This window comes from Sarcophilus harrisii, chromosome 1 (assembly GCF_902635505.1).
Source record: "Sarcophilus harrisii chromosome 1, mSarHar1.11, whole genome shotgun sequence".
In the NCBI taxonomy this organism is placed as follows: Eukaryota; Metazoa; Chordata; class Mammalia; order Dasyuromorphia; family Dasyuridae; genus Sarcophilus; species Sarcophilus harrisii.
The window spans coordinates 259746240-259768411 of NC_045426.1; the positions used below are offsets into that span (position 1 = coordinate 259746240).

The 22172-nt window shown below is 33.3% G+C and overlaps 1 protein-coding gene across 1 annotated transcript in view; it reads left to right on the forward strand.

Annotated features, from left to right (window-relative positions):
* GNA12 (G protein subunit alpha 12) overlaps positions 1-22172 on the forward strand; it is a 131227-nt gene that overhangs the window by 57562 nt on the left and 51493 nt on the right. Inside the window, exon 2 of the mRNA XM_031941096.1 lies at positions 2978-3193. Within this exon, the coding sequence (XP_031796956.1) occupies positions 2978-3193 (216 nt within the window). The remainder of the gene's footprint in view (positions 1-2977; positions 3194-22172) is intronic.

The following is a 22172-nucleotide window of genomic DNA, read 5'->3' on the forward strand; positions in this document are numbered from 1 at the left end:
TCTGGAATTTGGCTGCAATATACCCTGGACTTTGTTACATTCTTGGTACATTATTTTAATGACCGTTTTGTCCTCTCGTTCTAGGACTTCAGGGCATTTTTCCTTGAGTTTCTTAAAACATTGTCCAAATTCTCTTTTTGATTATGTCTTAGGCATTGCAATAATTTTTTAATTTCCTTTCCTGGCTCTGTTTTCTAGGTAGTTGCTTTTTTCCAATAAAAGTATTTTACATTTTCTTATATTTTTTGATTCTTTTAATTTTTGTAGAGTCATTAACTTGCTCAATCTTAATTTTTAAGGAGTTATTTTTTTCAGTTAGCTTTTTCACCTCTTTTTCTATTTTGCCAATTTTACTTTTAAAGAAATTGTTTTTCTTCAATCAGTTTTTGTGCCTTACTTTCCAAGCTGTCCTTCTTTTTTTCCTTGATTTTTACTACATTTTGAAAATCTTTTTTTGAGCTCTGTAAAGAGAATTTTTTGAACTTGAGATCAATTCATGTTACTCTTTGAGGCTTCCCATATAACCATTTTGCCATTGTTGTCCTCTTCTAAGTTTGAGTTTGGAACTTCCCTGTTGTCACAATTAGCTTTTCTGTTTCTTACTCATTTTTTTAGCCTATTTTTAACTTTTAAAGTTAAGCACTGCCCCAAGCTTCTTGTGCAGGCCAAGGACTTGGTCTTTCCATGCTGGGTCTGAGAAACTGGCAATTTGCCTTCTGCACTAGGGCTATAAGCCTCATGGTGGATCTGCTGTTCCACTGGCCTGCTGAACCAGGACAAAAGGTCTTTGGTTGCTTATCTGTGCTGCAGCTAAGAGCCTCTCGCTGGCTTGGTTCATACTGCACCTGTGCTGGGCTACACTACCCTTTCACCTGAGACAGACCTTTTCCAAAGTCTTTCTACATTATCTTAATTTGGTAAATAGTTTCATTCCAGAATAAAGCCCTATTTAATGTTGTTTCCCAGGGAAATGGGGGTTCAGGCAACTTCCTGCCTTCTCTCCTCCATCTTGGTGCTTGAACTCTCTCTGCCTTTCTCTCTTTCTCTCTCTGTCTCTTCTCCCCCTCTTTCATTCCTTCCGTTCCTCCCTCCCGTCCTCCCCACATACACTTTATTGTGCCACATATTGACATTTTTCCTATTCAGTGTATGTACATTTTTAAAAATATATATATATCATTATTTTTGTCTTCTATTTTCACATCAGATTATTTCTATAATATATATACCTTATCTTTTCTATACCCATTAAACAATGCCTTGCAAGAAAAGTTTCAAAATGAGAAAAAAAAATATTTTAAGAGAACGATAATTGTATTTGACGGTATTTGCATAATATGTATGTTCTACATTTATAGTCTACCTTTGCAATGAAGGAATTCTCAACTGTTCTCTATTGAAGAAACAATTCTGTTTTTAAAAAAATAAACTGATTAGTAGCTGAGATTAGGTATATAATATGCAAAAGCAAAGAAATCTAGAACTACTTGATAAACCCAAAGACCCCAGCTGTGAGAGAAAGGATATTGAACTTGAGAAAAACTGCGAAAATTTTGGTTTACATAGAATTGAAAAGATTTTGTACAAACAAAACCTAACAAAAAGTAAAAAGAAAATAATTAATTGGGAAATATTTAAAATCTCATTTCTAAGGTGTGTAAAGAATGGATTAAAATTCATAATAATAAGAGCCATTCTCAATTGATAACGGGTAAGGGAAATGAACAAATAGTTCTCAAAAGAAGCTGTCAAAATCTATATGCTGAAAATTCTTCAAATTGCTAATTATTAGAAAAATATAAAATAAAGCAACTTTGAGGTTCCACCTCCCACCCTTCAGATAGACAAAAATGTCAAATGTTGAAGTATCCTTGGAAAAACAGACATGTTGACTGTTGGTGGAATTGTGGATCTGTCCAGCTATTCTGGAATAAAATTTGAAAACATATCCCCAAATTTACTAGACAGTTCATGTCCTTTGACCCAGAAATACTTCTATTAGGCTTATACCCTAGAAAGATCAAAGAAAGAGGAAAAGGGACCCATATGTACAGAAATATTTGTTTTGCATTAGCAAAGAACTAGAAAATAAGTAAAGAGCCATCACATATGAGGATGGCTGAACAATTATGTTTTATGAATTTAATAGAACACTACTGGATTTTAATATAAGTTGGATATGAATTCAAAAACACCTGGAAAGGTTTTATATAAAATAATGCCCAACAAGTTGAACAGAATCAGGATATCAATATATGCTAACAACCACACTAAAAACAAATAACTCTGAAGAGAGTTAAGAACTCTGATTAATTACAATGACCAAGCTTGATTCCAGAGAACTGATGATGAGCTATGCTGTCCATCCCTTGACAGAGATGAGGAACTAAATAGAGAAAGTGAAACATATTGTTTGGATATAGCCAGTATGAAAATTTGTTTGTTTGTTTTTTATTTTGAAATATTATTTATTTGTTATAAAGGTTTTTTGTTTTCTTTCAGATTATACAGGGGGTAGGAATGGAAGAGAAAAAAATGTTTGGTAATTGAAAAATTAAATTGAAATTTGAAAAAAAAAAAAAAAAGTCCTTCAAGTTTCAAGTTATTTACTTAACTAGTTAATAAGAAATTTTTTAAAAATTATTTGGAAATCCAGATCAATTTTGTCCTTAAAATAATGCTTTTCCCAGACTTTCTTCCTTCAAACCAGGTTCCTTTTCAAAAATCGTTTAAATGAATGAGAATTAAGATATGATGCATGCATTTATATATACACATTTATTTTGTTTGTTTGTTTGTTTTTTAGTAAAGTGATGTCACAAATTGAGCTCTTAAAGAACAGAGACATCAGAAATCTAAATTATTATTAATTATTGTAATTAAGTATCATGGCTTGTAAGATACAGTTTAAAAATTTTGACAGTCAAGTTCTTTAACTGTTTTCATACTAGTTATTATAATGTCTTATGTTTCATAGGGCTCAAGGGTTCTAGTTGATGCTCGAGACAAGCTCGGTATTCCTTGGCAATATTCAGAGAATGAAAAGCATGGGATGTTCTTAATGGCCTTTGAAAATAAAGCTGGGATGCCTGTTGAACCTGCCACTTTTCAACTATATGTACCTGCTCTGAGTGCTCTTTGGAGGGATTCTGGCATCAAGGAAGCCTATAGCCGCAGGAGTGAATTTCAGTTGGTAAGTAAATGCATTCTGTTATGGAGAAAAGGGCTGCAAAACAGACTTATTTTCTTTGAAACTTCAGAATTACTTTCTATATGACTTTAATCTTTTTTTAAATAGTATTTTATTTTTCTAAATACATGCAAAGATAGTTTTCAACATTCATCTTTGTAAAACCTAGTGTTCCAATTTTTTTTTCATGCCCTGCAAGAGAGCAATCTGATATAGGTCAAACATGTGGAATTCTTCTAAACATATCTCCATATTCATTGTGCTGCACATAAAAAATCAGCAAAAATTAAAAAAGAAATACAAGAAAAAAAAAGACAAACAACAACAACCAAAAAAAGGTGAAAATACTATGTTGTGATCCACACTTATTTCCCACAGTCCTGTCTTTGGATGCAAATGGCTCTCTTCATCAATCACAAAACCATTGGAATTGTCCTGAATTACCTTATTGTTGAAAAGGGCCATGTCAATCAAAATCAATTATTTGCTTTTGTTGTGTACAATGTTCTCTTGGTTCTCCTTACTTTACTCAGCCTCAGTTCATGTAAGTTTTTCAAGGCTTTTCTGAAATCAGCCTGTTCTCATTTCTCATAGAACAGTAATATTCCATAACATTTGTATAACATAACTTAATCAGTTATTCTCCAATTGATGGGCATCCATTTAGTTTCCAGTTCTTTGTCATCATCAAAAGGGCTATTACCATCATTTTTTGCACACGTGGGTCCCTTTCCCTTCTTTAAGATCTCTTTGGGATACAGGTCCAGTAGAAAACTGCTGGAGCAAAGGGTATGTACAGTTTTATAGTCCTTTAGGTATAGTTCCAAATTGCTCTCCAGAATGGTTGGATCACTTCACAACTCTACCAATAATGTAGTGTCCCAGTTTTTCCACATCTCCTCCAACATGTATTTTTTTGTTACTCTTGGCCAATCTGAGAGGTGTGTAGTGGTACCTTAAAATTGTCTTAATTTGCATTTTTCTAATCAGTAATGATTTAGAGCATTTTTTCATATGATTAGAAATGGCTTTAATTTCTTTTCCTGAAAGTTGTATGGTAGTGTAGTGGATAGAACACCAGCCCTGAAATCAGGAGGACCTGAGTTTAAATTTGACCTTGGACACTTAACATTTCCTAGCTGTGTGACCCTGGGCAAGTCACTTAACCCCTGTTGCCTCAGCAAAAAAAAAAGTATAATTTTAATCTTAATATTCATTTAAATACAAAGAAGCAGTGTTAGGTAATGGCTAGAGAACTGACATTTAGACTAAAGAGAACTGGGTTCTTATCTTTTTTCTACTATACAATGGCTATGTGATCCGGAGCAAATCATTTAATGTCTCAATGCCCTAGGCAATCTCCAAGACTCTTAATTGTAGGAACTGCTGGCTTCATTGAAAGAGAGAATTTCATCATCTTGTAGTTCCCTGTATCACTGAAATCATAGGTCCAGTCCCTACTTTCTATTTGCTCATTAACACAAACAAGGTGTACCAGTGCTATGGATCTCACTAGTTCAACTGTGTGAAAAAAAAAAAAAAAAAAAAAACAGTTGGAATCCACACTAGAAAATCTGCATGGGGGAAAAAAGAGTAAAATGAGTACTAATAAAAGCACATATAGTGCATATTATGATGTTCCCCTTCCACACTCGCATTTGCACGGGAAAGCTGAGTCTCCAGAGCAATGCTGTGATATCTTTGGGGAAGTTGAAGGAGTTTGAGGAGTTTACAGGTTTCCACCATGTTTATCATCAGTATCAATTAACCATTTTTAATTAGTCTTTATGAGAAGTATTTACCAAGATGTCCCATATAGTGAAAACTTTAGGTATAAAACATACCCCCCCTCCCCAAAGTCTGGCACATACTCCCACCAGAGCATGAAGAGTCTCAGTGAAAGTGGGCTCAATATTATCCAATCCTGTTTGCTGTCAATCCTTTTCTCTCCTTTTGGGGTCCTTGTACCTCACTCCCCTCTCCCTCCCCTCTCCCTCCCCTCCCGCCAGAATATCACATATTGGATGTGGTATGTTTTTTCTGCTGGGCTTTTTGTAGCATCGAAAAGTTGCCTTTCTTCAGTGTTAATTAGTTTGTACTAGTCTCCCCTTGCAGACACTGTTCTTTTATTTTAGTGATATTCAAGGCCACTGCTAGGAACTGTGGCCCTTCACTATTCACAAATCCATAAGGCCTCCACTCATCAAGGAGAGAGAGCCCTGAGCTCTACTTACCCTGAACCTCCACACACACTCAGAAGAGTCCTCAGGGGCTCCTCAGAACCCCTCTGACTTCCATCCTCACAAGAAATTGCCCTGGTTCCAAACTGGTTTGCTGTTTTATGTAAAACCAAATGACTTGGACACATTTCTTCAGCCTATCCCCAAACGCTTTTTTTGGTGGCATCATTCTGCTTAATCCAATGGTTTTTATCTCCTTCCAGATTGATTAAAGACCTCCTTTAAAATGCCAATCAAATGAAATTGATTGATTCAATACAATTTTCTAGACTTTTTTCACATGTAGTTCTTAATAGATTCAATTGAGAAGTCTGAGCCCTCTGTGTTTCTTAAGGTAGGTATATAGAACCTTATATTTGTATTGAGGTTTTACAGTTTTCAAAGTATTTTTCATATGTTGTATTGTATGTAATATATAAGCAAATATACATAGTATTTATGTGTATATTATACATGTGAATATATACATGTATAGTATTATGTATATTGTGATATACATTTGTACATCTGTAATATTGTGTATATTTCATATTTAATCTAGTATCATTTACTGTTTACAATCTAAGAAAATCTATTTTCTAAGGAATAAAATAAACTTAAGAAAAAATTTAAAAATTAAGGGCATAATAAGAGTCCTTTGTTAAAATGAGATTGATTAATTGATTAATTAATTAATTAATTAAATTTAAAAGTTTATCCATTGATAATATTGATACTGAAAAAAAATTTTTTGTATATTGGTCCCGTCTATGTGTTCACTTGCAAATTATTTCTTTTGTTTTATATGTTTTCCTTCCAAAATCAGCAAGTTTGAAATAGATTGAGATCCTCAACTGACAGATCTAAAAATAAACACTGTTGGGTGTTCACTTTGTTTGCCATTTGGTTTCTTTTGAACTGTCTTTTGGCATTGAATATATTCTGCTAATTAGATGAAAAATTTAAGTGTTTTTCTATAACTGGGGGACTTTTATATGATTGATATTAATATGTTAGAGGAAAATAACTTGTAAGTGGTTGGTTGAATGCAAATTATCTTTAGTGAGAAAGGAACTGGCTCTCTTAGTTTTATATTCAGTGGTATTCACTTGCAAGGTCTTTGGTTTAGGGCTAAGAATTGCAGTTTGTAGCCATGGAATATGGTATAGAGTAATTTTAGCTTCATTAATACCATGTTCATATGAATTGTAATAAAGTTCTTGAGTGAAGACAGATTTTTTTTTCTTAGTCACTGTCATTTCTTCTTCCCATTTACTTTTTATAAAATTTAGTTAGAATCTCTGGATATTTTATTTTCATTTTACATGATTGAATATCTAATTAGGGACACCTTGCAGTATTGTGATGCTTGATGAAATTATCACAGTGTGATTTGCAAACAGTAAAACTTGAAAAACTTCACGATCTTTAGGAAATCCCTCTTCCATTTGAACTTTGTACCAGGATATTTCTATGACAGTAGCAAACACCTTTGGCAGATATTAATAATCAGAGAGTTGGTGAAAAAAAAGTTGTTTTTGTTACATTAGTTAAAGACTTCTGTGATTTTACCATTTGTATGGGAAAGACGATAAACACAATGGAATTTTGCATCCTCTATACCTTTCAACTAATTGTATGATTAAAGTGACTATTGTTGCAAAAACTTGACTTCTTTCCTTAGCTATTAACTAAATGTAGTTATCAATGTATTCGTATTCATCTTTTTGTAATAAGTTCAATATTTCCCAAGTGTTTGATAATCTCTTTTTCATATATCTTGAAAATCACTCATTCAAAGTTCCTAACCATATATGTTGCACATAGCATAGACCTCTTCTGTGTATACCCTATCTAATATAGCTTCTTTTCCCATCTTTTTGTTTTCCTTAATGCTATTTCTATCTAGTTTTTCATGCAAGATATCAAGATCTATTTTATTAAATTCCAAATATTTCATATCTCTTTGCATTGTTTTTATAGATCTAGAAGTGAATAGGACTGATTGGGTGCCATTTTCTCAGTTTGAGACTGTCACACGATCCCTATTCCCAGAGTGGGAAAATCAGGTCTTGAACTCTAGATTGCAAGGTCACATGGTCTCTAAAGGTCAGACCCACAGGAAGTGATGTGACCCACAAAAAGCAGACAACATTGGTGACAGTTGGTCAAGGATGGTTACTTCCTTTTAGTCTATCCAGTGAAAACGCTTAGGTCTTTTCTTAAACCTGAAAGGCCAGGAGCTGGCCAGGTTCCAGGAGCACATGGTGGGAGTTGGGATGGCTCCCAGGTGTGCTTGGGTCTCCCCTGCAGGGACTAAATAAATGATTTTTCTTTGTACCTAAAGATGTCTCTGATTAGTTAATTTGGGAAAGGAAGTCTAGCACCCATTCCACACAGAAGGAACCTTGGACCTATCAAGTCTTAAGTCTTATAGATGTAGAAGCTAAGGCCAAGGGAAGCTCCTGGCTTGTCCAAAGTTGCATAGGTAGTAATTGGCAGAGGTGGAATTTGAATATAGGTTCTCTGACTTTAGAGCTCTTTACTCATACTATATAACTTATTGTTTGATAAAGAGGAATCTGTAATATAAAACTTTATAGATCTATGCCCTTCTTTATATCCTCTGAATTTAGCACAGTGCCCATCACATGTTAAGGTTTATGGGTGGATTCATTTCTGTTTCATATCTTTAGCTACTGAAGACCAACTCAAGTACTTTTTCTTAAATGAAATCCTTAATGATACACCCTTACCTCTCCAGTTGTTGGTGCTTTTTGTGTCCTCAAATAATTATATATTACCCAAACTTCTTGAACACAGAAACAATTTTTCATAGTTTTGACCTTGAGTTACATTGCCTGGTATGTAGTTAAATACTTAAAAGTTTTATTGAATTGAATTTTTACTTCCATTGATCTTTTAAAAAAATCTTATTTATGATTTGTCTTTCATATTAGTCACTTTTCCAATTCCCCTTTCCCATAAAAGCCTATCTACAAAAAGCCAGTCAACCCAATAATGATGTCTGACAATATATCCAATGTTTCATTTTCCCCCCTTAATTCTCTCCTCTCTGTTTTCCTTTCCTCCCTGTGCCAAGTACTCTTTACATAATTTTTAATGTTTTGATAAATATATTTTAATATAATTGGTTTCTTTTTTAATCCTATGAAATTTGTTTTATAGACTTAAAAACATTATTCTAGGAAGGTCTTGTTAGATTTTTACCAGGTTGAGATACATGATATTAAAAAAGTTAAGAACAATTTCTCCACAATATATATTGATTTTCTCTTTCTCTTTCGTCTTTCTCTTCTCTCCATTTCCCTTTCTTCTCTCTCTCTCTTTTGTCTTTTCTTTGTCCCCCTTCTCTTCACCTTTAATTCCCTTTCCACCTCATCACCTCCCCCCAACTTCTCCCTTCTACCTAGAACCTTCCCTTAGGATTAGAGGAGTACAAGGAGATCTTTCTTCCCATCCCATTACCTTGATCATCTATCTGGGCCTCCTAAGGTGGGAACTGTCTTCTCCAAAGCTCCTTCTCCCCTCTCCCTTGTTCTTTGCATTCCTTTTTGTCCACAGGAACTGTTTTCCTTGGATCGCTCTCCCCTTCTCTTTATCCAGCTTCACTCAACTAAGTAAGCTCTCTTTTCTCTCCTTTTTCTTTCCCCTCTCTCCTTTTCTATTCTGTCTCCATTTCTGTTTTCTCTTTCTTTTCTTTCTCTTTTTTCCTTTATGGTCTCTTCACTCTCTCCTCATCCCACATCTTAAGTGGCACACTTGTAGCCACCCCTTCTGTACTCAAAAAAGGGCAATATCTTTTATCATCAGACTTTCAAAATCAAGATTGGTCATTCAATGACTTTTTAAAGTCTTATTGTTATATTGTTGTATTTTCTTTTCCTATGACTTGGTTTCCCAATTTGTTTCTTCCTCCTCCAGAATTAAAAAGGGGAATTTTGACAAAATTTAGCAATATATTTTAAAAGTCTTAACCATATATACCATCTAACATTATGTAAACATTTTTTTTGCAGTCTATCATTCCATTCTTCCTAATTCTAAAACATTATGTGCCTAAAAGCATTTGAATAGCAAAAAAACACTGAGATATTCTTATCCTTGTTTTCACACAATCAGCAGTTGTTTAAGGCACGATTCAAACTCAGGTTTTCTGTATTACACTCTATCCACTATACCACCAAGCATTTACTATGCTCTAGAGGCTGTGCCAGCTTCTAGGGATACAGAGATAGAAATAAAATTGTCCCTGCCCTTAAGAATTATACATTTTATTAGAGGAAAAATGTAACCATATCTGAGTATATACTGAATGTTTATATAAATAGTGTAATGTAATCCCTAGCAGTTGTGTAGATCAAGAACTGCCTCAGAGAAAAGGTGGCCTGTGGGCTGCTCTTTGAAAGAAACTAGGAAAGAGGTGGTGGTGGAAAAGAGTTCATTCCGTGCCTAGAGATCAGAGTAGAGACAGGAAAAATAGCAAAAAAAAAAAAAAAAAAAGTGTCAAATATATTTAAGAAGCAAAGATTCATATATAATCTTCATTTATTATTATTCTTTGTATGGAAATATTTATATTTGACAAATTCAATAATTCTGAGTGATAGAAAAAGCCAGTTTGGCTATACTAAAGAATGCATTAAGGGGAATAATTTATAAAACTGGAAATAGGAATCAGGTTGTGAAGGGATTTAAATGCCAAATCAAGTTTGATTCCATTTGATTCTAAAAGTAATAGGGAGCCTCTGAAGATAATTGAACAGTAAAGAGACATGTCAGTGCTATTACTTTGTGATCTATGTGAAAGATGTAGTGAAAGGGGGAGAAATTTGAAGCAGACCATTTAGGAGATGATTAATTGCCAGGAGTCTACATCAGAAATGATTAGGGCCTGATTGAGGGTGGTGGCTGTGTAAAAGTAAAGAGGAGATGGGAATGAAAAATGTTGTGGAAATAAACTCACCTAGACTTAGAAAATTATTGAGACATTCATACACAATTTTTCTTCTTCTTTTCTGTTCTTTTAAATATGTTTGGTTACATTTTCAAGACTCTAAATAAATACATACTTACCAGCTCTTTGTTCTAGGCCAGTAGTCTATCATTTCTTTACTTTGAACCATGATCCACAATTCACAATCCACAATCGTCTTCTCAGATTCCAACTTCCCATCCTGTTGGTAATTTTCTAAATTAACTTTTCCTTTCAGAAAATACTATTCCATGGCTTGTATAGAATAAAGGGTAAAGGTAGAGCTGTAAAGGTAAGGCTAATTGGATAACAAAGTATAAAGAAAACAGAACAATTTTTACAATCAGCAACACTAAGGGCAAACAAGCTAGAAAAATTTAAAAACTTTGATCAATATAGTGATAAACCATGATTCCAGAGGAATAATAATTTAGAATGCTTCCTCTCTTCTGACAGATGATGGATTAACTATGCAGAGTAAGACATGTACTTATGAGCATAATTGGACAGTAGTTGACTGCATATTTGTTGTAGCATTTTTTCCTGAAGGCAGGTGAGGAAATGCTAGGAAAGAGACAGGATAGATGCTAGTTAATTAACTGTTCATATTTTTCTGTTATATATTCTAGAGAATTATATGATCCATTAAATAAAATTCAACAAATAGTTCACTAAAAAAAAACTGATTTTGCTATAAAAAGCTAAATTGATAAAAGGAGCATTGGATGCGGAGAGAAACATAATTAAGGAGTTAGGGATTATATGTATCAATAGAAGCAACAATGTGGATTTGTGATATATTAACTATAAAAGGAGCATTGTAATCACAGAATAACTCTTAATAATGTTTTTTTGTCCTTAGTTATTTGGTTGCTGTCATTTGTCTCACTATTAAACATTATACCAGATGAGTAAAATTGCCATGTCTTAAAATGTTGCCAGTATTGTCTTTATGCTTTCCTCCACCCTCTTCTCTTAATATTTTGAGGTTTCAATAACATGATTACTCAGGTATGGATTGCTATTTTTACAAAGCTCTAGGGTAAAAATACAATCAGTTTTGTTATTATGTTTCCTTTGAAACCCAAAATGTATTCCAGCAAGACTAATATATTAGGGTAACATTTAAGTATAATGTAAATTTTACTTTGCCTATGAGCAGTTTTCTTCTTCAGAATCAGTGAAAATGCAGAAAACTTCACCATATCACAATAACTCACAAACTGCATCCCTTTCTATACTTACTTCTATAAACATACATACCTCAGGTCTTTTTTCAAGGTAAATTGTCTTATTAACTATATTTTCTGATGCAAGAAGAGCTATAGGTGATCAACCTTTGCTACATACACTTTCCACCATGCCTTATGGAAACCCAGATACAGACAGAGCAACAGCCTAAGGCTGCAGATATCATCATTACTTATTGTAGTTTTTATGCATTTCTAACCATTTAACATGTATAAAACTGTTTTTATTAGGTTCCTATCTTTTTTTATATCATTGGTAAAATTTTTGTTGTGTTGGGCCCCTGACTCCATTTTCCCCATAAGCTCTGTGATTTTTATTGCATGATTTTATAGTGTGAGGTGATGTTTAGGAAGAAATTGTCACACTATAACAGAATTGTGTTTTTATCTCCCAAATTTCTTTTCTGAATTCCTAAAACAAATACCAGTTAATGCTTTGAGGTAATTACCACTCTTTACCTTTGTAAAGAATAAAGTAATTATATGTCAAAATAGTTGGACATTGTAGGCTTATAATCATTTGAAAATTTGCTGGTATTTTTTCCTGGATTGAAAAATAGTTTTTTTCAATAAATGTCCAAAATATTTGAAGCAGGTCAGGTTCAGTGAAAGATAAAGATTCTGTAGCTGCAGTGACTCGATATATTTGTTTGGTTATCATGTTGGACAGAACAAACAGCCTTTTCATTGTTTTTCCAGCATTTTAAAGTGCTTTATAAATCTGTGATAGTAGTCTTTAGCATCATCAGAATGAAGATGATGATGATGAGTTTCAATTTTCCTGTGCAGGCGAATTGTTTTTAACCGTGGCCCTAAACTTCCCTGACTTAGTTTTTTAAGTCTGGTATTTTTGCCTTCACTGTTCTATTTTATTTCTATATTCTGACCTTTTTTATGCATGTTCTCCATGTCATACGGGCCTAATTCTTTGCCAATTTTTCAGTTCATTCATCAGCTTACAGACTAATTAAAAATTATGGAGGGAAAGATACAGTTTTTCAGGCCAGTGGATAAAAGAGAAATCTCAGAAAACAAAATACAGAGCATCATTCATGCTGGTGGGCTTTTGAGAACAGTTTTATAGTAAAGTGCCACCAGCCATTGATTTTATTTCTTACCATATAATTGCTAGCTCTTTCAGTAGTTCTTTCACTAGCAAGTTAACACATTCTGCTGATAAGAACCAAACTATTAAGTGTAGTAAATAAACATTGAGAATACCCTTTTTGCAACCTTTTCTTTTTGTTGTGATGTCTAGAAAATAGTTTATTTGAGGATTCATGATACAATTAATTTACTCTGTCCAATACATAAATTTAAGTGTATGGTATATATTGCATATGAAATATTATCTTGGATTTATGGAAATAAAATTACTATGAAAATTATAATTGAATTTTATTCTGATATTTCTTTAACTACTTGGCTTTTATGATTTAGACTTTTCTCTACATAAGCACTGATTCAAAGACTTCAAGAAAATGAAAAAGAGTTTCTCCTTAAGACAGAAATGTCAAACATGCCCCAAAACACTCACAAAAGCAGCCCAAACTAGATTAAAATATAATTGGGAAATATTTAACAAAGTAAAGAAAAATAAAATAGAACATAGATAATATCAATATGAGGTTTTCTAAGTCATTGTGTGGCCTACAGGATCCTTATGTATAGTTTAATGGCTACTGTTTCTATTTGTGTATGATAGCACTAGTATGCAGGCTGTTTTACTTTAAGTTTTCCAAGGAAGGAAAAGAACACTACTCCTGGCTGTACTTCCCTGCCACAGAGAATCTAGCAAATGATACTGAGGGTATTATTGGGAGATGGGGAGTATAGTGGCTTGTGTTTGCAACTATCTTACCTGAAAGATATATCAGAGAAGATTTGGATAAATTCTGACTAATTAGGTACTGGTTTCTATAGATTATTTCTTTAAAACAAACAAACAAACAGCTGGTCAGAATTGGTAAAACTTTTCATTTTTGCTTAGAAAAATGGTTTCCAGTCAATGAATAATGTGTGTATGTCGGGGGGGAGGGGGGCGGGGTATTCCTAATATAATGGAAAATATTTTGTTATCTTGTCTTCTCTTTCCTAGGCTGGTACTTAGAGCATAGCCTCTTTTTCATAGATAAATATAAATTTAAAATTCAGTGCAATATATATTCCATCTCTTTCATGTAACAAACAGAAAAATGGACCTAAGGAAGTAGATTTTTCAAAGACATATTCAGTCATACATATAATAGTAATGTGGCATAGTTAGGATTTGAATCTATGTATTCAAAATCCAAATCATTCTGCCTCCCTACTGACTTCTAGTCTAGTATTCCCTTTTAAATAAATAATAAATAATTGGAAAAATAGTAATTGCTCATGGATAGGATGAGAAAATATCCTAAAGGGGCAGCTAGGTGGTTCAGTGGATAGTGTACCAGCCCTGAAGTCAGGAGGACCCGAGTTCAAATCTGGACTCAGACACTTAACACCTGTGTGACGCTGGGCAAGTCATTTAATCTCAATTGCCTCAGCAAAACAACAACAACAACAAAAACTAAAATGACAGTACTGCCTAAATTAATTTATTTACTCAGTGTCACACCAATACATACATATTGCTTTTAAGAACTAGAAAAAATAATGAAATTCTTATGGAAGCAAAAAAGGTCAGAATTTCAAGGGAAATCTTAAAAAGTGGAAACAAAAGAGCCTAGTGGTGCTACTTCCCAAACTATATTACAAACATTAATTCTCAAAATAATTTGGTATTGGTTAAAAAATAAATGTCAATGAAACAAAAATTGTTACCTAGCATATATATTAACATATATATATATATATATATATGCACACATATATATATTGGGCTATTAGATACATTTACATATATATATATATATGTAAATGTATCTAATAGCCCAATATTTGATAAACACAGAGACTCATGCTACTAGGATAATGACTCACTATTTGCTAAAAATTAAAAAAACTGCTGGGAAAATTAGACAGCAAGATGAAAGAATTTATATTTAGACCAAAGCTCACAATTCATTCAAATATAAGCTTCAGATAAGTATATCACCTAAATAAATATAAAAGATCACATAATAAAGATTTAGAGAAATATGGAAAAAATTAGCTTGATATCCATGAATAGTAAAAAGTTCATGACCAGAGGATAGAAAGAATCATAGAAGATAAATGAATAACTGCATAAATGTAAAGAGGTTTTTTTCATCCAATAAGATTAAGATTAAAAAAGAAATTATTAGCTGGAAAAAACTTTTGTAGCATTTCTCTGATAAAGATCTTGTTTCCAAGATATATAAGGAAGAAATTCAAATAATTTATAACTACTATAAAATACTCCGAATCACAAGTAATTCAAGAAATACAAATAAAAGGAATTCTGAGATTCTACCTTATAACAATCAAATTGGCAAAGATGACAAAAAAAGGGAAAATGATAGATGTTGGAAAAGATGTGGGAAATCAGACATACTGGATATACATGTGAATGGGTTCAAGCATCCTGGAAAGCAGTTTTAAATTATATACAAAAAATTACTAAATAGTGCATATACTTTGACCTAGCTATCCATTCTGAGGTCTGTAGCTCAAAGAGATAAAAGAAATAGGAAAATATATACACTCCTATATATACAAAAATATTTATAGTAGTAATCTTTATGGTGGCATAAAAGTGGTATCTGAAAATATTCCCATCAATTGAGGAATGACTAAATTTAGTTGTAGCATATGAATGTGATGAAATGCTGTTATACTACAACAAATAAGGAAATAGATCATTTCAAAGTAACATTTATGAAATACTTAGATGAACTAATGTGAGTTAAGTAAGCATAATCACAAAAACAATTTGTAACATCAATATTATAAAAACTAGCAGACCTTTATAAACTGATGTAGATTGAAATGAGCAGAACTAAAGCAGTTTATACAATAACAACAACTCTGTAAAAATAAACAACTGAAGAACTTTGATCAATACGGTGTCCACCATGATTCCCACTTCCTGCCAAGAAACTGATAGATTTGGGGTACAAAGGATAAGTACACATGCACATTATACAACCATTGAAGGAATTTGTTTTGCATATTTGTTACATGGAATTTATGTTTCTGTTCTCTTTTTTGCCCAATGGAATGGGAAGTAGGAGATATAGAAAATAGGTTTCTATAATTAAAATAGAGCTGGGAGTGCTACAGATGTGGAATGTTACATGCACTGTAAGATGAGGTTATTGTATTACTGCTTAATTGTTTTGTTACAAGAAAACTTACAGATTGGGGTAGTCTGAAAATGTTTATAGTGTAAAGACAAAATAGATTGAAATGAAAATTTAAACATTTTTATTGAGACTTTTAGGGGTTTTTGACAATTTTGAATAACTTTCCACACACCACCCCTTGCAACGATTAAGCAAAATCACAGTAGCAACTATTTCTGAAAGTGTATCATTCCGTGCTTAATAAATAGTTCACCAACACCATTTTGATTTTTTTTTTGACAAGGCAATTGGGGTTAGGTTAAGTGACTTGAAGAGTCTAGCTTTTTTTTTTTTTTTTTCATCTTTCTTTTGAGAGGAGGGGATTATATATCGACACTAGTCCTCTAGAACTAAAATTGTTCTTTGCATTTAGTCTGAATTCTGTATGTTTTAATGTTGATTTCATCTATATTATGGTCATTTTGGATTCAACTTTTTTCCACCCTCCCAAGAACTGGGAAAGACATAAGAGCCATGCTAGTTATAATACTCCTTGGGGTCTTGATCCCCAGCTGAGAAATGTGTCATGAGAATTGGGAAGCAGGAAGCTAAGTTGTTTGTTATTCTTGAATTACGTGTTGGAGAAAATCTTTTTTAATTCCCTCCTACCTATAGTGTTGACTTTCTTCCCTTTCTTTAAGTAAGCATGCATGGTATTAATCCCTTAAACCTTCAAGCAAAAGGGCAGGAAACTTATCTACTATAAAAGAAAAAAGTTTGGAGGGAGAAAATGAAATGTTTTTGCCCTTAAAGCAAATCATCACAGGCATCCTGTGCCTTTCTAGAGGAGGTTGCATTTTTTTCATATAGAAATGACTGTGACAAATATTAGCAACAAGTTTGTGTCTTATATGTGAACATCTATTGCAGAAGATGAAGTATAGATATTAACTTGATGAAATCATCCAAATCAAACCTATATGATGGCTTCAATGAGAAGGTAGGCACAGTAGAAGACATTGAAAATATAAATTAAGAAAGAAACCAGAAGCTTTTGGAGTATTGAACTGACATAGAAATGGTGTCCATTAAACTGCACATCAAGAGATCTGTGGGTACAGATCTTAAACTGACTTAGAAAACTACATATTTATATTATATTTTATTTTGTTAAATATTAACAAATTATAATTTCATTTGGTTTGGGCCCATTCAAAAGATATTGTGGGCCACATGGGTTGTATGTTTGACACCTCAATTATAGACTACACAGAAACCTGTATATCATTTATACTTTTTTCAGGAAGATAAGGAGTTGATTAATTTCACAGAAATACAATTGATAATGTCTTACTTAACAAATAGCAAACCATTGGTTTCCATCTTAAGAGTCTTAGATTTAGCTTCTTTGGTGTAATCAGATCAGTTGGTTAGAATGAAGGTCATTAGCAATAATAAAGTAGAAAGATTCCAGACATTTAATGCAGTTAAAATACTTCAAACACAATCCATTCAAATTAATTCTGAAAAATAGGAAATAAAAAGCAAAGCCATTGGTTCTGATTATGACCATTTTAAAAATAAGTTTAATGGGGGTAAAGGAGACCAAAAGAACCCCAGAGTCTGAGCCAACAAACATTTGCTTAGTTTGCCAGGAGTAAGTTTTGACTGGAAGCACTAGAGTACAAGTTCAATTACAAAATGTAGAGGAGGAGAAGGTTATTAATAGATTCACAATACCGGAAAGGCAGAAGTAGTAGAGAGGAAAATGAACCCACACAAAGCTTAGCATTATTCCCAGGTATGTTAGATTAATCCAAGTATGTTTATAGATGGAGTTGAGAAAAGGATACTATGCAGATATGAAATACAAGAAGTCTGCCCACATTTCCACATAATCTGTTCTTTGCATGAATTAAAGTAGTAGAAGCTTGTGTTTGGACTTGACCATGACTATGCTTTTAGTGCTCTGTAAGGCTGAGAAGCTGACCTCAGCAATTGCAGCTATAATATCCAAAATAGATGCAGAAAGAATCAGTGCTAGAGATAATACAGGTTTAAGAGAATATATGACCTAGTTGTATTTATTATTAATTGATTACAAAATTTAATTTGATTGATTCATTGGAGCAAAGTGCAACTGGAAGTGCTTTTGAAATAAGCTATCTGTTGAGGATATGTTAACATTACATAGGAGCTACAAGATTAACTTTTTTCAGAGTTCAGAGCACCTGCACCTAATGAGGTTACATTACAAAGAGACATAGGTTGACATGGATAAGTTGTAATCATTGTGGTAAAGAGAATATATACATTAATGAAATCATACGTATATTTAAGAATGAATATGTGTATTTTTTCATCTGAAAATACCCTAGCTTTTATTTGATGGTAATAAACTAATAATGAAATATAAAAAGTAATAGCCCACAGAAGAAACCCAGTAAGCACTATACCATAAATATTTTTGCAGGAAAATTTTTTTTCTTATAATAGCTTTTTATTTTCAAAATACATGTAAAGATAGTTTTCAACATTCACCCTTGTAAAACTCAGTGTTCCACGTTTTTCTCCTTCCCTTTCCTTCATTCCTCTCCCCTAGACAGCAAGCAATCCAATATGTGTTAAACATATGCATTTCTTCTAAACATATTTTCACACTTATCTTGCTGTAGAAGAAAAATCAGATCAAAAAGGAAAAAATGAGAAGAAGAAAAAAAGCAAGTAAACAACAAAAAAGGTGAAAATACTATGTTGTGATCTACATTCCGTCCCCACAGTCCTCCCTCTGGATGCAGATGGCTTTCTCCATCACAAGTCCATTGGAACTGTCCTGAATCACCACATTGTTGAAAAGAGTTGATGTCCATCAGAGTTGATCATCACAAAATCTTGTTGCTATATACAATGTTCTCTTGGTTCTATTCACTTCATTTAGCATCAGTTCATGTAAGTCTCTCCAGGCCTTTCTGAAATCATCTTGCTGATCATTTCTTATAAAACATAATAAGGAAACTTAAAACTACAAATTGAAAAAATTTTGAAAAGTTTAATTAATTCTTATTACTCATAATAATATGTAATGTTCTTTGTTAGTTTTCTGGAGGTCTTGGGAGCAGCCTTCATTTCAGTGAAGTAATCACCACAAGAATATCCAGCTCTTAAAGTCCAAATCCTTTATTATCTCCTTCGCAATCTAGTTTCCTTGCCTGGGGCCCGGGCCAACTTTCTGGAGAGCCTTTCTGACGGACCTTGGTCTCAGTGGGAGAAGTGCAGGAGGACAGGCTAGCCAACACAAGGCTGATGAAGATGGTATGAATCTGAGTCCAAGGACTTCCGCGTCAGCCTCCAGCCACCACAAAGGTGGTTAAGAGTGATAAAAGAACCACTGTGTTGAGGCAGTGACCAGAGATTTTCTGAAGACCTGGGAATAAGGCGTGACTAATAATGGTAGCATCTGGGTGAAAGAAACTATATTCTTCTTAAATTTTGAGTTTCAAATTCCCTCCCTCCCTTTCTCCCATTCCTTATCCATTGAGAAGGCAAGCAAAAATGATACCAATTATACATGTGAAATCATGCAAATCACATTTCTATATGTGTCATGGATAAATGTTGTTATGAAATATAGTCACAGATTGGATCTCATCCTAAGGCAATTTCATATTTCTTTGAGTACATTCAGAAAAGAATGCTATAGAACAGATTTTGAGTCAGTGCCATATAAAAAAGAGACACAAAGGAATTCACCTAAATAATTTTAGAGTTTATATCTAAGTTCTAAAAGAATGTGGAATGTAACTTGTAATATTAATAAATGCAAATTACTTATACCTCATTTTTGTGTGTTTCTTAGAAGACATTCTTTAAGTTTTCAAAAAAAAAAGGCACTGGGTCCTTTAAATAACTTTTTTTCAATTAAAGGTTTTGTTTACCCCCCCAAAAAAATTTTTTTTAATGTAGTAATGTAAAAAATATATATATTTCCCAGCAAAGTACTTTAGGTTGTCTTTACTTGGTAGAGCTGGCTAAGCAGTAACAGTAACAGAATAGGTATTCTTTAAATAGAATTGTATGGTTTGGGATCTGTATTTTACCAAGGTTAAACCTTGGTTAATTTTAATTTTCTTGATACCCTTTAATTTTTTGTGAGGTGGAACTTGAAATGAGATAGACAAATATCCAACAAAGAAATACAGAATTTAAAAGATGGAGAAACAAAAAAATGGATAGTTGAGGCAGCTTGCCCTGAAAAAAAAGCTTATACCTTTTTAGGTAATCAGTATAAAAAATATTAATGCCTAATTCCTTTTCCCCAAAGGAGCACTTATAAATAAAGAAATAAGCAGGACTCTAGTTAGTTGGAGGGTAAAATATATGAATTGTAATAGTACAAGATGAACTTGAAATATGGCACCACATTTTGAAGACTCTAGATAAAGGTCCAAGGTCATTCAAGCCTGTATGTTCCTCAAGTCAGAGGTGGAATTTAAATTCAGGTCTTTCTGACTTTTGAGTCCAGCTTTCTATCCAGTATTCTATACCACTTCTCTTGACAATGTATTACATTTCATTTATATGTAATAGTTTTCATTGTTTCTAATGCCTTGTGGGTTCCTACATCTTTGAAAAGAAAACACTGATCTTTTATTGTTTGATATAAGAGGATATGATGTTAACAGGAATGTATAAAAGCACCCACCACTCAATTCTTTAGCCTGTGGGCTGCAAGTTTTAAGATTCCTTGCTTTTCTTAACTCTGTGATCTAACTTTCAACTTTATCATTCAACTAAAATTATTCTCTCTAAAATTATCAATGATGTCTTAATTACTGCTTATTGGACACCTGGAACTGTCCCATAGAGAGTGGTGCCAAAGATTGACTAAGAAAACCACAAATTAACATTACCTATGTTGTTTTTTAATTTTTTGTTTATTTGTTAAACATTTCCCAGGTACATTTGTAATCTAGTTGGGTCTTTTGACTTAAATTCAATCTGTCCAAGAATGAACTCACTCTTCCCCCTTCTTTATTTTCTTATTGCAGTCATAGATGCTACCATCTTCCCAGTTACCCAGAATCTCAATTGAGGTACCATAACTCCTTACTTGGTCTTAACCTCCCACATCCTATTGCCATGTATATCTCTTGTACACTCTGGACTTTTTTCTCAGACACTGGTAAAAAACCTCATGTAGGCTCCTTTTACTGTACACCTGGACTCTTACAATAACCTGCCTCTTGTCTCCCCGCTCCAGTTCATCCTCCATTCACTTGTCAAAGTGATTTTCCTAAAGTGTGGGTCTAACCATAATACCTCCTGTCCCAAGACGGTCAGTTCCAAAGGCTCCCCATTATCTCTGGGATCAAATAGAAAATCCTCTATTACTTTTTTAAAAAATTATAACTTTTTATTGACAGAACATATGCATGGGTAATTTTTTTACAACATTATCCCTTGCACTCACTTCTGTTCCGATTTTTCCCTTCCCTCCCTCCACCCTCTCCCCTAGATGGCAGGCAATCTTATATATGTTAAATATGTTAAAGTATATCCAAGCTACAATATATGTGTGCAGATCCATACAGTTCTCTTGTTGCACAAGAAAAATTGGATTCAGAAGGTAAAAATAACCTGGGAAGAAAAACAAAAATGCAAGTAGTCCACATTCATTTCCCAGTGTTCTTTCTGTGGGTGTAGCTAATTCTGCCTATCATTGATCATTTGGAGCTGAATTAGATCTTTTCTTTGTCAAAGAAATCCACTTCCATCAGAATATATCCTCATACAGTATTGTTGTTGAAGTGTATAATGATCTCCTGGTCCTGCTCATTTCACTCAGCATGAGTTCGTCTCTCCAGGCCTTTCTGAAATCATCCTGCTGGTCATTTCTTAATAATAATATTGCATTATTGTTCGGTAAGAAATGACCAACAGGCTGATTTCAGAAAGGCCTGGAGAGACTTACACGAACTGATGCTGAGTGAAATGAGCAGGACCAGGAGATCATTATATACTTCAACAACAATACTATATCATGATCAATTCTGATGGACCTGGCCATCTTAAGCAATGAGATGAATCAAATCAGTTCCAAGGGAGCAGTAATGAACTGAATCAGCTACACCCAGTGAAAGAACTCTGGGAGATGACTAAGAACCATTACATTGAATTCCTAATCCCTATTTTGCCTGCCTGCATATTTTTTAAAATTTCCTTCACAGGCTAATTGTACAATATTTCAGAGTCCAATTCTTTTTGTACAGCAAAATAATGGTTTGG